This window comes from Acinonyx jubatus, chromosome B2 (assembly GCF_027475565.1).
Source record: "Acinonyx jubatus isolate Ajub_Pintada_27869175 chromosome B2, VMU_Ajub_asm_v1.0, whole genome shotgun sequence".
In the NCBI taxonomy this organism is placed as follows: Eukaryota; Metazoa; Chordata; class Mammalia; order Carnivora; family Felidae; genus Acinonyx; species Acinonyx jubatus.
Window position 1 is genome coordinate 107,941,397 of NC_069385.1, and position 14,343 is coordinate 107,955,739.

The 14,343-nt window shown below is 40.7% G+C and overlaps 1 protein-coding gene across 2 annotated transcripts in view; it reads right to left on the reverse strand.

Annotated features, from left to right (window-relative positions):
• CDC5L (cell division cycle 5 like) overlaps positions 1-14,194 on the reverse strand; it is a 47,223-nt gene extending 33,029 nt beyond the window's left edge. The window contains exons 1-5 of one of the 2 annotated variants that reach the window (XR_003419594.2): positions 13,999-14,194; positions 11,609-11,712; positions 9,955-10,116; positions 9,227-9,354; positions 7,752-7,851 (exon numbers count right to left, since the gene is read on the reverse strand). Coding sequence is in view for 1 of the 2 variants with exons in the window: in XM_015071182.3 (XP_014926668.1) it covers positions 7,752-7,851; positions 9,227-9,354; positions 9,955-10,116; positions 11,609-11,712; positions 13,999-14,043 (539 nt within the window). In the remaining variant the exon portion in view is untranslated. The remainder of the gene's footprint in view (positions 1-7,751; positions 7,852-9,226; positions 9,355-9,954; positions 10,117-11,608; positions 11,713-13,998) is intronic. The other variant, XM_015071182.3, reaches the window with a different exon arrangement.
• Between the last annotated feature and the right edge of the window lie 149 nt (positions 14,195-14,343).

Here is a 14,343-nt window from a genome sequence, read left to right on the forward strand (position 1 = left end):
TGGGGAAGAAATATTTATTTAAATTTTTTTCTTAATGTTTTTATTTATTTTTGAGACAGAGAGAGACAGAGCATGAGCGGGGAGGGGCAGACAGAGAGGGAGACACAGAATCTGAAGCAGGCTCCAGGCTCTGAGCTGTCAGCACAGAGCCCGACGCGGGGCTCAAACTCACGGACTGTGAGATCATGACCTGAGCTGACATCGGACGCTTAACCAACTGAGCCACCCAGGCACCTCAAGAAATATTTATTTAAATCCTGACCTCACAACCATTCACCAAAATAAATTCCCCTTTTGATTTAAAGATACGCACACACAAGCAAAAAGAAAAACCAGAAGGAACTATATAAGTAAGTATGCATCTTATCTGTGGTTGGGAATTACTCACTTAATATAAATTAAATAAAAGGCAAAGGTAAATACCCAACAGCTTTGAGTTTTAAATTTTATATCTCTATAGAATTATTTTTTTAATCATAAAACAAAAGTTAAACAACAGGAAAAAACATTTGTAATTTATATTGGGAACAGTTAGATATAAACAATCTATTCAGGTTTTTTTGTTTAATATATTCCAAGGGGGGGGTGGGGGAGGAAACAGAAGAAAACAAATAGTTCTCTAAGGAAAAATATGCAAATAGCCAAAATGATAAAAGGTATACTTAGCTAATAATCACAAATTAAATCAAGTACCATTTCTGCAGATCTAATTAATAGTGTTCAGTTTTTTGTTTCAATGGCAAGTACACAAAAAGTGGACAGTCACCCTCAGTGGTAATGGAAAACAAATGGGTGTAGTTTCCCCAAAGAGAATTTGGAAATACACATTAAAACCCTGAAGTTTCTCACATTTTTTAACCCAATAATTTCATTCCTCAGCCTTTAGCCTAAAGAAATAAGTAACATAAACAAGACCTTGGCTGCAAGACTTCAAGCAGCATTCATAAATAAGCTAATAACTGGACACAATCTAGACATCCAACAAGAAATTAAGAAAACGTATAGCATAATTATAAGCTAGAATATTAGACAGCCATCTATATGACGTTTAAAAAACCTGTAATTTGCCAGGGAACGATGCTCAAGACATACTGGTGTGTAAAACACGTTACAAAGTTTACACACTATAGAGCAACATGTAAAAATTACATGCATATATCTATCAGTGAATATATGCTTGTAAGATGTGAAGGATGTCCAACAAAATATGAACAATAATCACTGGAGGTTAGAATTTCATTTAATATTTACTTTTTTGTATTTTCCCATGATGCTATAATTCTAATGATATAATGACGAGAAAAGTTATTTATAATATTAAAAGGGGAAATCAGCATATAAGAACACTTTCCAGCATGAGGCTCTGCAGACCTACACCCCCAGTAAAACTGACAAAAATTAGAAAAAAAAAAAAAAAAAGTGTAAGTATCTGGAAAGGATCCAAAGGAGATATAGCACATGATGAAACATTTATTCAAGAAAACCTGAGGGGTCCCTGGGTGGCTCAGTCAATTAAATATCCAACTTTGGCTCAGGTCATTATCTCACAGTTCAGGAGTTTGAGCACCACGTCGGGCTCTCTGTTGTCAGTGCAAAGCCCACTTCAGATCCTCTGTCCCCCTCTCTGGCCCTCCCCTGCTTGCGCTTTTCTCTCAAAAATAGACATTTAAAAATTTTTTCTTTTAAAAATTTTTAACATTTATTTATTTTTGAGACAGAGGGAGACAGAGCACAAGTCGGGGAGGGGCAGAGAGAGAGGGAGACACAATCTGAAACAGGCTCCAGGCTCTGAGCTGTCAGCACAGAGCCCAATGCAGGGCTCGTACCCACAACTGTGAGATCATGACCTGAGCCGAAGTCGGACGCTCAACCGACTGAGCCACTTAGGCGTCCCTTATTTTTTTTTCTTAATGTTTACTTTATTTTTGAGAGAGAGCATGAGTGAGGAGGAGCAGAGAGAGAAACACACACACAGAATCTGAAGCAGGCTCCAGGTTCTGAGCTGTCAGCACAGAGCCCTACTGGGGGCTCAAACTCACAAACCAAGATCATGACCTGAGCCCAAGTCAGATTCTTAACCAACTGAGCCACCCAGGTACCCCCCAAAAAATATTTTAATTAAAAAAAAAAAAAAGAGAAAGAAAGAAAGAAAATTTGAAAGACAAGGCACCTGGGTGGCTCATCAGTTAAGCATCCAACTTCCGATTCTGGCTCACGTCATGATCTCAGTTTGTGAGATCAAGCCCCGTGTCAGGCTCCGAGCTGACAGGTCAGAGCCTGCTTGGGATTTTCCTCTCTCCCTATCCAACCCCTATAAATTAAATAAATAAATAAATAAATAAATAAGTAAATAAGTAAACAAACAAATAAATAAATAAATAAATGGAAAAAAGAAAATCTGAAAGAGGGCTTCAACTACCCCCATTGTGGTATCAGTCTGTACTTTTTAAATTTTTATTTATTTTTTTAATTTACATCCAAGTTAGCATATAGTGCAACAATGATTTCAGGAGTAGATTCCTTAATGCCCCTTACCCATTTAGCCCACCTCCCTCCCACAACCCCACAGTCTGTACTTTCTAATTAAGTTCTTCTTTCCAGCTTACCCCCTCAAGCAATAAGGACTGCCCCAAGCCAGTAAGACCCTGCAGGTAATGAACTCCAAGACCTTGAGTGCCAGACTTTTCCTGCCCACCTGCACATACCCACTGACCTTTGTCCCACTTTCCTTACATAAACCAGGAAGTATTTCTGGCATTTTGGAGACAGTCTTTGAAACGCTAGTCCAAGTCTTCCCGGCGTTGGCCTCACTGAAATAAATTTCTGTCTTGTTCCACCACCACTCGTCCCTCCGCCTTTGCATTTTGTCAATGGGGAGTGGCCAAATCTGGTGTGTCTGGGACCCCCCCAGAGCCAGGTACTCTTGCACCCCTGCACCCCAGCTACAAATCTAGTAAAATTCATTAAAGAAAAGTGAAAGTCTATACTATCTGAATTAAGACCCACTTCCTCATCTCCTACCCCTGTCAGCACTGGGAGATATAAACTCTACTCCACACTGGTGCAGCCAAAACCACAGGGTTCTCTCTCCCCTCCAGTTCCCAACAGGAAGGCTTTCATTACAAGAGGGGCACAACATCAGCAATTCTCATCCTGCCTCCAGATACCTGTTGCAGAGGTTAAATTCCAACAAGAGTGGCCCAGAACCAGGGCCACTTCTTTCTTGTGCCCAGACAGAGGCTCTATCTTGGACACAATGCTGCTAAGAATGCTGGGGCTCCAGGAGTCCTTGCCCTAGCTTGCGGGATGAGGCTTCCACACTAGGAGAAGCAAGCGGAGGAGACCTAGGGCTGCTGCCCACACGGAGCACTCAGCTCCTGAAATGGAGATGTCATTCAGAGAGACACACCACAGCCCAAGGGTAGAAGAGAGAATGCCAAATCTCCCCGCAAAAAAACTGACTTCGTTTGCAACAGAGTATGGAGAAAACGTTCAAGCCTAAAAGCACTCTCAAAAACAGTGGAACTTGTGGTAAGAGGTAACTGGGAAGAAACTGGTAGATTCACTGAAGAAAGAGACTAAACTGTTGGCCCACTAGTTTGCCAGAAAAAAATGGGAGGAGACTTCCTGGGGTCAGAGCAAATACCAAGCACTGATGTGAGAAACTATGCCTTCAACTGGGTGTTGTAAGTGACAAATGAATCACTGAATTTTACTCCTGAAACCAATATTGCACTGTATGTTAACTAAAATTTAAATTTAAAAAAGGAGGAGGAGGGAGGAGGAAGAAGGAGGAGGAGGAGGAGGAGGAGGGAGGAGGAGGAGGAGGGGGAGGAGGAGGGGGAGGAGGAGGGGGAGGGAAGAGGAGGAGGGGGAGGAGGAGGAGGAGGGGGAGGAGGAGGAGGAGGGGGAGGAGGAGGAGGAGGGGGAGGAGGAGGAGGAAGAGGGAGGAGGAGGAGGAGGAAGAGGGAGGAGGAGGAGGAGGAAGAGGGAGGAGGAGGAGGAAGAGGGAGGAGGAGGAGGAGGAAGAGGGAGGGGGAGGAGGAGGAGGAGGAGGAGGGAGGAGGAGGGAGGAGGAAAAACAACCATCCTTTCAAAGGAGCCCAAATTTAATTGGATAGGTTTGTGGAACACTTTATGTGTCCCAAGACATTGTTGAAAACAATACACCAATCAGCTGGCAATTAGTAGAGCTTAAAATGTGGGTGTAGCTAGGGAAAAAGATGCCAAAAAGTGTGGTCAAAACCACACCATCCCAGGTGACTGTGGGCATACCCAAGACTGCACCCCCCATGAGGTGCAACATCAGAGGCTTTGCATTCTGAGGGGGCTGCTAGGGGAGAAGAGACTTCACTAACATAACCCACACACAAGCAAATAACAATAAAAAGTCTGGATGGAGAGAACACAGCACCCAGAATTGCTACAATGTATGATCTAAAGTGTCCAGTTCCCAACAAAAAAAGACCTGTGAAGAAACAGGAAAGCAAGACCCATACGGGAGAAAAAAAGCTGGCAACAGAAACTGCCAGTGAGAGCAACTAGATGTCAGATGTAGCAGACAAACTTCAATGGACCCATTATAAATATTTCCAAAAAACAAAAAGAAACCATGATTAAAGCAGCAAAGTATGATGAAAATATTGCATCAAATAGAGAAAATCACTTAAAGATAGAAATAACTTAAAAGAACCTAGAGATGGTAAAGATTAGGCAATCCAGAAAAAAAAAAAAAAAGTAAGAACAGAGCCTCACAGAAATGCAGGGCATCATTAGGTGCACCAAAAGGAGAGAGAAAAAGAATAAAATATTCAAAGAAATAATGGCTGAAAATTCTCCCAAATTTACCAAACCTACACATCCAGAATGCTCAACGAACTACAAGTCAGATAAAGAAATCTTCACGCAGGGGGTGCCTGGGTGGCTCAGTCGGTTAAGTGTCCGACTTCAGCCCAGGTCGTGATCTCGTAGTCCGTGAGTTCGAGCCCCGCGTCAGGCTCTGTGCTGACAGCTCAGAGCCTGGAGCCTGTTTCAGATTCTGTGTCTCCCTCTCTCTGACCCTCCCCCGTTCATGCTCTGTCTCTCTCTGTCTCAAAAATAAATAAACGTTTAAAAAAAAAAAAATTAAAAAAAGAAAGAAATCTGCACACAGAAACATCATGCTAAAAATGTTCAAAGCCAAGGGAACTCCAGTAAGGTTAACAGCTAACATCTCATCAAAACAACATGTAACAATATCCCATTTTATACAAATATTACTGTGTGTATATGTACACATAAATGTACCTCTGTACTGAAAGGCTTGCAAAGACACACATTTCAAAAATAAAGTTATTTCATTCTTTTTTTTTTTTTAATGTTTATTTATTTGGAGAGAAAGAGAGCTGGGGAGGGACAGAGAGAGAGGAGAGAGAGAAGGATCCCAAGCAGCCTCTGTGCTGTTAGCACAGAACCAGACATGGGGCTCAATCCCATTAACCGTGAGATCATGATCTGAGCCGAAACCAGGAGTCAGACACTTAACCCACTGAGCCACCCAGGCACACCAATAATTTCATTCTTTAAATAAAGGAAATAAAGACTTCAAATGACATCAGAAATGCTTTCACTAAGTGAATATAACCAAGCTAATAGCATCATATCAACCTCAAAAAGAAAACAGTGCAATACCGGAGGAAAAACGTATTACATTTATAATCAATAAAAAGCTTTAATGGGAATGCAAGCTGGTGCAGCCACTCTGGAAAACAGTATGGAGGTTCCTCAAAAAACTAAAACCTACAACCCAGCAATTGCACTACTAGGTATTTATCCAAGGGATACAGGTGTGCTGTTTCGAAGGGACACATGCACCTCAATGTTTATAGCAGCACTACTGACAATAGCCAAAGTATGGAAAGAGCCCAAATCTCCATCGACAAATGAACGCATAAAGAAAATACAGTATATGTATACAATGGAGTTTTACTCAGCAATCAAAAAGAATGAAATCTTGCCATTTGCAACTACATGGATGGAACTGGAGGGTATGATGCTAAGTGAAATTAATCAGTCAGAGAAAGACAAATATCATATGACTTCACTCATATGAGGACTTTAAGAGACAAAACAGATGAACATAAGGGAAGGGAAACAAAAATAATACAAAAACAGGGAGGGGAACAAAACAGAAGAGACTCATAAACATGGAGAACAAACTGAGGTTTACGGGACGGGTGGTGGGAAGGGGGATGGGCTACACGGGTCAGGGGCACTAAGGAATCTACTCCTGAAATCATTGTTGCACTAGATGCTAACTGATTTGGATGTAAATTTTAAAAAATTAAAAATAAAATTTAAAAAAAAAAGCTTTAAAACACATCTGTAATTTAGCATTAAAGAAATAGTCCTGCAATGTATTTTACATACAGACCAATCTGGTCTATTACAAGACATATGTACAAGTTAAGACACACAGATTCTATAAGAAAATCTACAAGATAGACCAGAGAAAATTTAAATCTGTAAAACAGTATTTAAAGCAAGCAATACCACTTATACTTAGAGAAGCATCCTTAGCCATCCACGGTTAAAAGGCTCAAAATTATTTGGTCTCCAAACAACAATGGACGAAAATGGAAAAGTGAATTTTTTTCAACCCCACTCACATTATTTAACCCTAAATAGTGTACAAAATACAAAAATGACTGAAACTGGGCAGAAAATTGAGTATCTCCTCTTCGTTTCTGTTTATTGTTCCAGGCCATTCATACTTCCATTAAGTAACTATTCTGGACTAGTGGCTGGCCAGCTTAGCTATGCCAAGAAGCATCCTCAGGTGTGATCCACCCCAAGATCTGGCACTTCAAAGTCACTACTGGGGAAACCATCAACATAATGCTAGTCATCAGGTCAGGAAGGACTTCCTAGTGTGGGGACCAAAAACGGCAGCTGTGTAAGCTAGGAAGGTCACCCCAGTACCCAAATTCCAAAAGCTAATAAGCTCTTAGACAATTCAGATTTTCCCTTTAACCATTTCATGGTTTCTGGGCCATAGGAAATGAGCTCAATCATAGATCTAACCAAAAGGAAAAAGGAAGGGGAAAGTGGAGAAAACCTCGAGCAGACGGCAATGATACCACTCACTTTTTAAACAAAAATTTCTAGAAGGGCCTAAAATTTGGTTCAAGGCTCATTAACTCCCTCTACATTCAGCCAAGTTTCTTATTTCACAGCCAATACCTGCACAATACTAATCAAGGAGAGTAAGTAACAGTCACATAGCCTTGTATGTCCTCTAGCCATATGACTCCAAGATGCCTACAACAAATGAAGCTCTCCTATGTTAACAGAACAAATCCAACATAATCAAGCGATCACCTGGGCGTCACTTCTGCCAACATCTTTTACTTCTTACAACATCTCTTTAAAGACGTATTTTTTTTTCTGTATCTATTCTATGATGGTTAGGGAGAAAAAAATAAGATTTTTCCAAAGTATAAGGGTGTCTGGCTGGCTCAGAAGAGAAAGTATGCAACTCTTGATCTAGGGTTATGGATTCAAGCCCCATGCAAGGTGTACAGATTACTAAAAAAATAAACTTAAAAAAAAAAAAAAAAAAACTTTTCCAAAGTATAAAGGAACTAAAGAGTATTAGCAAAACTGGAATCGGACGATTCTAATTATTACCCAACAGAGTTGACAGATCACAGTTTTATGGGGTCTAAGGATACACAAACTAATTGTTCAACTACGGATGGAAACAACTATACCTTGCTTCTTCCAACTGTTTCTCTCTTGCTTTCCTCTTGGCTTTCTTTCCCTGAGTATTTGCCAAGCGGGCTCTAGCTTCAGAAAGCATCTCAAGTTCATCTGCAAAAATAGAGAAGAAAAACTAAGTTCTTCAACAGAAGTATGGTATGTGAGAGATATACTATAGTACTTAAGAAGAGAAAAACCATAAATATAATCATTACATGGTGTTGTATGGGTTTTGAAGTCGGAGAAACCGAAGTTAAAAACCAGGCCCACCACTTGCTAGCTCTGTGACCCTGGATAACTTATTTACCCTCCCTGAGCATGTTGCGTCATCTATAAAAAGGGAATAACAAATCTTATTTCACAGGAATGTTGAGAAGAGCTAAGTAAAATATAATAGGTAAAGCATCAAAAAGTATTCATTAAATAGTAGCTATAATTACCATATCTCTCATTATCATCAATTAACTGACACAGCACCAATCGTAACAAACTACTGTAAAAACTACTATTTAATTATAAGGAAACAGATACTCTATTAAACAAACCTTTTTTTCCTCAGAAAAGGTTCTTTTCTCCCCTCCAATACATTTCCACGGCTCCCAAAATAGAATAAATTTCATTACTGATGCCTTACAGCAATTCCTGTATAAGGTTGTTGAGTGGAATCACAACTTTTTTTTTTTTTTTTTTTTTTAACAAGATAACTTTTTAAAAAACTCAGATCCCAAGATTACCCACTCCATGCTGCAGCTTACTGACTCAGATCTCCCGGGGAGACCCTGGTACTTGTATTTTTAGAAGGTCACCACATAACAATGATGCAGGTAGGAACCACTACTTTTAAACTTCTAAATTTTAAAATTTCAACAAACATTCACTGAACACTTCACAACATCTCTGTTGAGGTAAGATAGCTATCATTATTCTCTATCTAGCAGGAAAGAGAATCAAATCTCAGAAGGATTATGATCTTGCCTAAGATCAATAGCTAATAAGTGGCAGGCAGGAGACCAAAATCCAGTTCCTCTGATTCTCGATTCAGTGTCTGAAGAAGGCATCATGAGTCTGCCTCCTAGTACTGCACTGCTGCCTTACTATAAAGATTAAATTACCTGCCTGAAGTCAAAATAGTTAACAGGACTGAACTCCAAATCCTGTCGTGGTGCCTCTCTCCACAGAATGGGAAGGAGAAAACAGAACTCTCAAGGGCTTACAACTAGCCTTTAGGGAATCTGTCCAGTAGTATTACGCTGCTTAATTTATTAAATGAAATGAAAAATCAAAAAATAAAGAGACACTGTCCAGAAAGAACAATTACTCTATAATAGAAGACTGGACACAATTAGAAAGAGAGAATAACAACTGCAGACAGAACTGGGGTTCTAAAAAGTCGGAGGAGCTTAGAAAGAAAACTCAAAGAGTTAAAAAGAGGCCTGAGGACTCTATGGTTACCAAAGAAATAAAGTCCTCAGAAGCACGCACTCACCCTCATCCATATCAATCGGATCAGGCCGTGCTGGTTTTGTTTCTGGATTTGGATCTATTTCCCCAGGTTTAAGTTTTCGTGGATCATCTGTCGTTTCCTCTTCATTGTCTCTTTGTGCAGCTTTATCCCTAGAAAAAAGCCCATAAAAGTTAGTCACACTATCACACCATTCAGTCTTAAGAAATACCAGGTTTCCTAGCACTGGCACTCTTTTCTTTCAAAAACCCAACAGATGGACATTCACAAAATAAAGTGATTCTACTTTAGAGATGGCATTCAAATTCTAATTTCGATGAGTGTTCCATTCACTATGAAACAGAACCCAAGGAGCTCCTTAATCACAAATGCAATAAAGTCATACAAAAAAAAAAAAAAAAAAAAAAAACTTTTCGTGAAGAACCAAGATGTTCTGGTTCACTCTTAGCAATATAATTACGGGTGTAATTATGGGTGATTATTAGCTTTTTTACCATTTTTTCCCTAATTTTCTAAAAAAATAGAGTATGTATGATTATATAATTTTAAGTTACTCTTTTAAAAAGCATGTAACAAGTATGTAATATTATCAATAACATGAGACTTAAGAGTATATACTCCGATAGCTTTAGCTCCTTTGGCTTTACTCAGATCTGTAACTGAATGTTTAAACACAGAAAATGCTAAACGCTTATTCAGCCTCATTCAGGAGATATACATACATTTTAATACTGATTTGGAAATTCACTTACAAAAGAAATTCATAGTGTTCCAAGCACTGGGCAGCTGTTCTTCCAATGATTGGCGCAATGGTCCTCCACTGAGTTGGCATCAACTTGGCCAAGTGCAATAGTTTTTCCTCTTCTTCTCGGGACCATTCTGTTTTCTTAATGCTTGGATCTAGCCACTCATACCTATTAAAATGATACCATTTGATACATTCATTAGTCACTCCGCACGAATATCCTATTTACACATTAGATATACTAACTTCTGGTGTCTCAAAAACACAAGCCAACTCTCACCCTTCAATTACAAAAGCTGTTCTTTTTAACACTATTTGGTTAACTTTACCCCATTTACTATTCCCTATCTCACTGACTTCTACTGTTTTTTTTAATTATGCAAGACTAGTAATGCTTGAAAAAGGTACCCTAACTGAAACATGATCATATGCCTTCTTTCTCTACTATCAATTGTTTTCGTTTATTTTACACTTTATTAGAGGTTTTGAAATTACCTGAAATAAGACAGTACCACCTCACATTTTTAGTGTTTCTAGGTTTCATAGTACTTTCTCACACTTTTTTTAAATTTTATTTATTTAAGTAATCTCTACACCCAACATGGGGTTCAAACTCCCAACCCCAAGATCATGAGTCACATGCTCTTCCGCCTGAGCCAGCCAGGTGCCCCTCTCCTACTTTGATTCAATTCTCACAATACCTTGGCTTACTTTAAGTATCTGACTTATACTCACTAAATGCTTCCCAATATCATGATTTTGGAATTTTAATTTAAGTAAAACTACTATGCCATCCTCTATCTTTCCTATTGCCCAACCCAACCCACCTTTTCCATCCAGTCTACTTAGCTGCAATTAAGATACAAGCCTTACTAAATATTGGGGCAGGAGCTTAGCTCCACTAAGACAAGCAGAAATCCAAACTTCTTCAGGCTGAGGACAATCTTCCTCTTTGGGAAGAGGATCCTTTCTGATCCTTTCTGATCCTTTCTCCCACCCAGGTGCCTAGGAAATGAAATCACTCTTGTACAATCCAAAATATGATCTTAGTACCACATGGGTCAAGGCTGGGGCGAGATCACTCATGCCAAGAGCTTAATGTGTCCACTACCCTGTGACTTAAAAGGAGACACCACAGGTGCAGTGTTGAGGTAAGTTATATTTTGGGATAGCAAATACACAATATTTCAACCGTGTTGATGAAGAAAACTCACTACTGTGAGCTAGCCTAGAAAACTAACCATTATTTATCATTAATTTCTTTGAGAAAGTAAGTTCTAAATCAACTTACAAATTTTTGGAACACAATCCACTTACAAGCTGGGGTCCATCAATACTAAAAGTAAATTTATTTTATGCTTAACAAAACACTCTCAAGCACATTAACTCATCTGTACCTCGTATCTCCATCAGTTAGTAAGGATTATTATCTCCAATTGGGAGAAAACAGAGACAGGAAAGAGGGTATAAAAAAAATGCCTTGCCTAAGATCACACAGGAAGCAAGTGACAGCTAAGGCTTAAATCTGAATTCCCATCTCCCACTCCATACTTTCTGTTGTATCACACTGCCTGCTTTCTTTGGCAAGGTTCAAAGAACTGACATTTTCCTCATCATAATTAAGGTCGCTTTCTGTTTTCTACTCATTAAGTGGTACATACCATCTGGCTTTGCACTGCTTTGCTGATTTTCTATGCAGCAGTGAGGCAATCCTAGACCACTGGTTTTTTCCATATTTCATTACTGCTGCTTTCAGAATTTCATCCTAAAAAAATTGTCAAGGAAAAACAATATATTCAATCACAAAATTCCAAGTGAGAACAGACAAAATTTCTCCCTAGGACTGATAGGGAGAAAAGTCATAAACACACACACACACACACACACACACCAAGGTCTGGAAAAAAATACAAAAATTTCATTTACTATAACAAACAACAAGCCAGAATTGGCAAAATGCAAAATATTAAGAAGAAATCACTCCGAAGGACATCCTACCCTCCCTAATACACAACCTCCCCACCCTAATAAGTTGGGAGTGAGTACAGCCCAATCTGAGAAACACTACCTGGCAGTGATTAACAAAAAGTACTCTCCAACGTTTGGCTGTCGTTCTCAAAAGGATACAGCTCCATCATTTATTCATTCACTCAAAAAACATTTCCTATTTCCTGTACTAGGTCTTCCATACTTCAGAAAAGAGAATGAAATAGGTCTCATCCAGCCTTTAAGAAGCAAAGCAAGACTCTGGGAATCCATTCTCCACTCCAGTTTACAAATGTCATTTTCTCTCCAGTCCCATAACCCCTGCTCTGACCTAAGAATCCACAGGTATAACTCAAGAATTAAGCATTTTTTCCCCTACTACACCAGTCAGCTCTTCTTCTAGCCTTTAGTTATTGTTTCACCAGGGCACCCATTCTGATTTGGAATTCACTACTCCCAGGGGAGTCCAGAAAGCTAAGCCATAGATAGACACCAAGGATAACAGAGCGACAGATGAACGCACTTGGGCATCTCACTTTTAGGCTTTTTTCCACATTGAACTTGTGATACATGCCTCATATATGAGCCACTCCACCCCATCCCACCCCCTACCTCATCATCAGAGATTTAAAAAGACTGCAGGGCTTTGGCCACTACACAGGAATCCTGCTGTTACTTGATTTTGTACATCTGTCTCTCCCCCAGAAGTCATCTCTTCTCCAATTTAAACAGCCTGGTTCCCTCTGTACAAACTGTGAGACAAGGTTGTCACTGATTTTACGTGTCACTTTGGTACAATACGCATCTTGAAGTAAAAACAAATAGCAACTGTCCAACCTACTAGATTCATTCTGCAACCATTTGCCAAAAAGATTATTTCATGGTGGTTACTGTGCGAGGTTCTAGGGATTCCAAGACCTGGTTCTCTTGCAGTGCTGTCTGCTGGGGAAAAGCAATGTCAACTAGCACTTACTGAAAGACTACTATGTGCCAGACTCTATTCTAAATGTTGATTCATTTAATCTATAAAAGAAGATTACTGTTACTATTATCATCCCCAGTAGAAAACTGAGGCTCTGAAAGGTTAAGAAACTTATCAGCATCACACAGAAGAATATGATGCTTGCAAAAAGATAAAACATGCTGTATCAGATGGATGAAAGATGTACCATGGGGCCACTTATTTTTACAGGGTGATAGGGCAAAAATTCAAGAGTTTCTGAACTGGGTTTTGAAGGATGGTCAGAAAGATGTCAAGCAGTAGGGCATTCTGAGAGGGCACAAGCAGTAAAAAGACACAACATAAAAAGATAAGATGTGCTCCTGAAACTGAAAGTTCAGTGCACTATGAACACAAAATGCATCAAAATCTTACTTGTATTTTACTTTTTCTCTACTGCCCTTTAGCTAGCCATTGGCATTATCCATTGCGTTTCTGAAGCAAAGAGACTACTGCAGGTAGTTTGTCCTATCTGGTTTCTATCCTGGCTGAGGCGGAGGGACAGGAAGAGACAGGCCTTGGGATCCGTCGTGAGGACAAACAAGTTATGCCTTGATAAGAGATAACAAGAGGGATGCGGGCATACACGGGCCCTGAACTTGGCACTCAAGCTGCTTCCCCTCCGCAAGGAAGTCAATGAAGGAACAAAGTTGTGGCCACAGCACTTCTCTATATTTTATCAGAGAAGCACAATGCCCAGGCTGACGGACGGGGGTGTGCCAGATAACCAACTCTCCCAGAAGTCCTATCCCGCCCCTTCTACACAGTGAGCTCCTCCATGGCAGGGGCGCGTCCTCAATTCAACAAATATTCACTCAGGGCCTAACAAGTGCCTGGCACGTCAAGTGATTAAATCACGGTCCCTGTCCTTGAGGTGCTCTGATGACTCAAGGCCGGACATCAAGTTAAGACCTTGAGGGTCCGCCCCGCGCTGCACCCCACCCCCCGCACCGCGCCCACGTAGACCCCGCAGGGTATCCTCCTCGCCTCCCCGACCTCCGCGCGCGTGCGCACAGGCCGCCGGAGGGGGCGGAGGGCAGCGGACGGCGGGAAAGGCGGACTTACCTCGGTATTCCTCCACACACCCCCCTTAATCATAATTCGAGGCATCTTGGCTGCGGGGTGTCTCGGCAAGCGGCCGAGAGGAGCTTCACAGAAGTAGTAACGGCGCTGCGGCCACGGGACCTGAAGCCGACACTTCCTCCAAGCGCGACCTTCTGGCTTGAAGAGATTTGCGCAGGCGCAAGGTGGGGGGCGGGGGGAGCAGAGTAGCAAGTCTCGCGAGAACCGAGGCTGCTGAAAGGACTAAGTGCCTTGTTGTTATAGCTCTGGTCTAGGAAGACTGACAGAAACCCATCAAGCCCCTCTGGCTAAAGCGCTCTACGCCCCGCGCATGTCCAGAACAGGTTG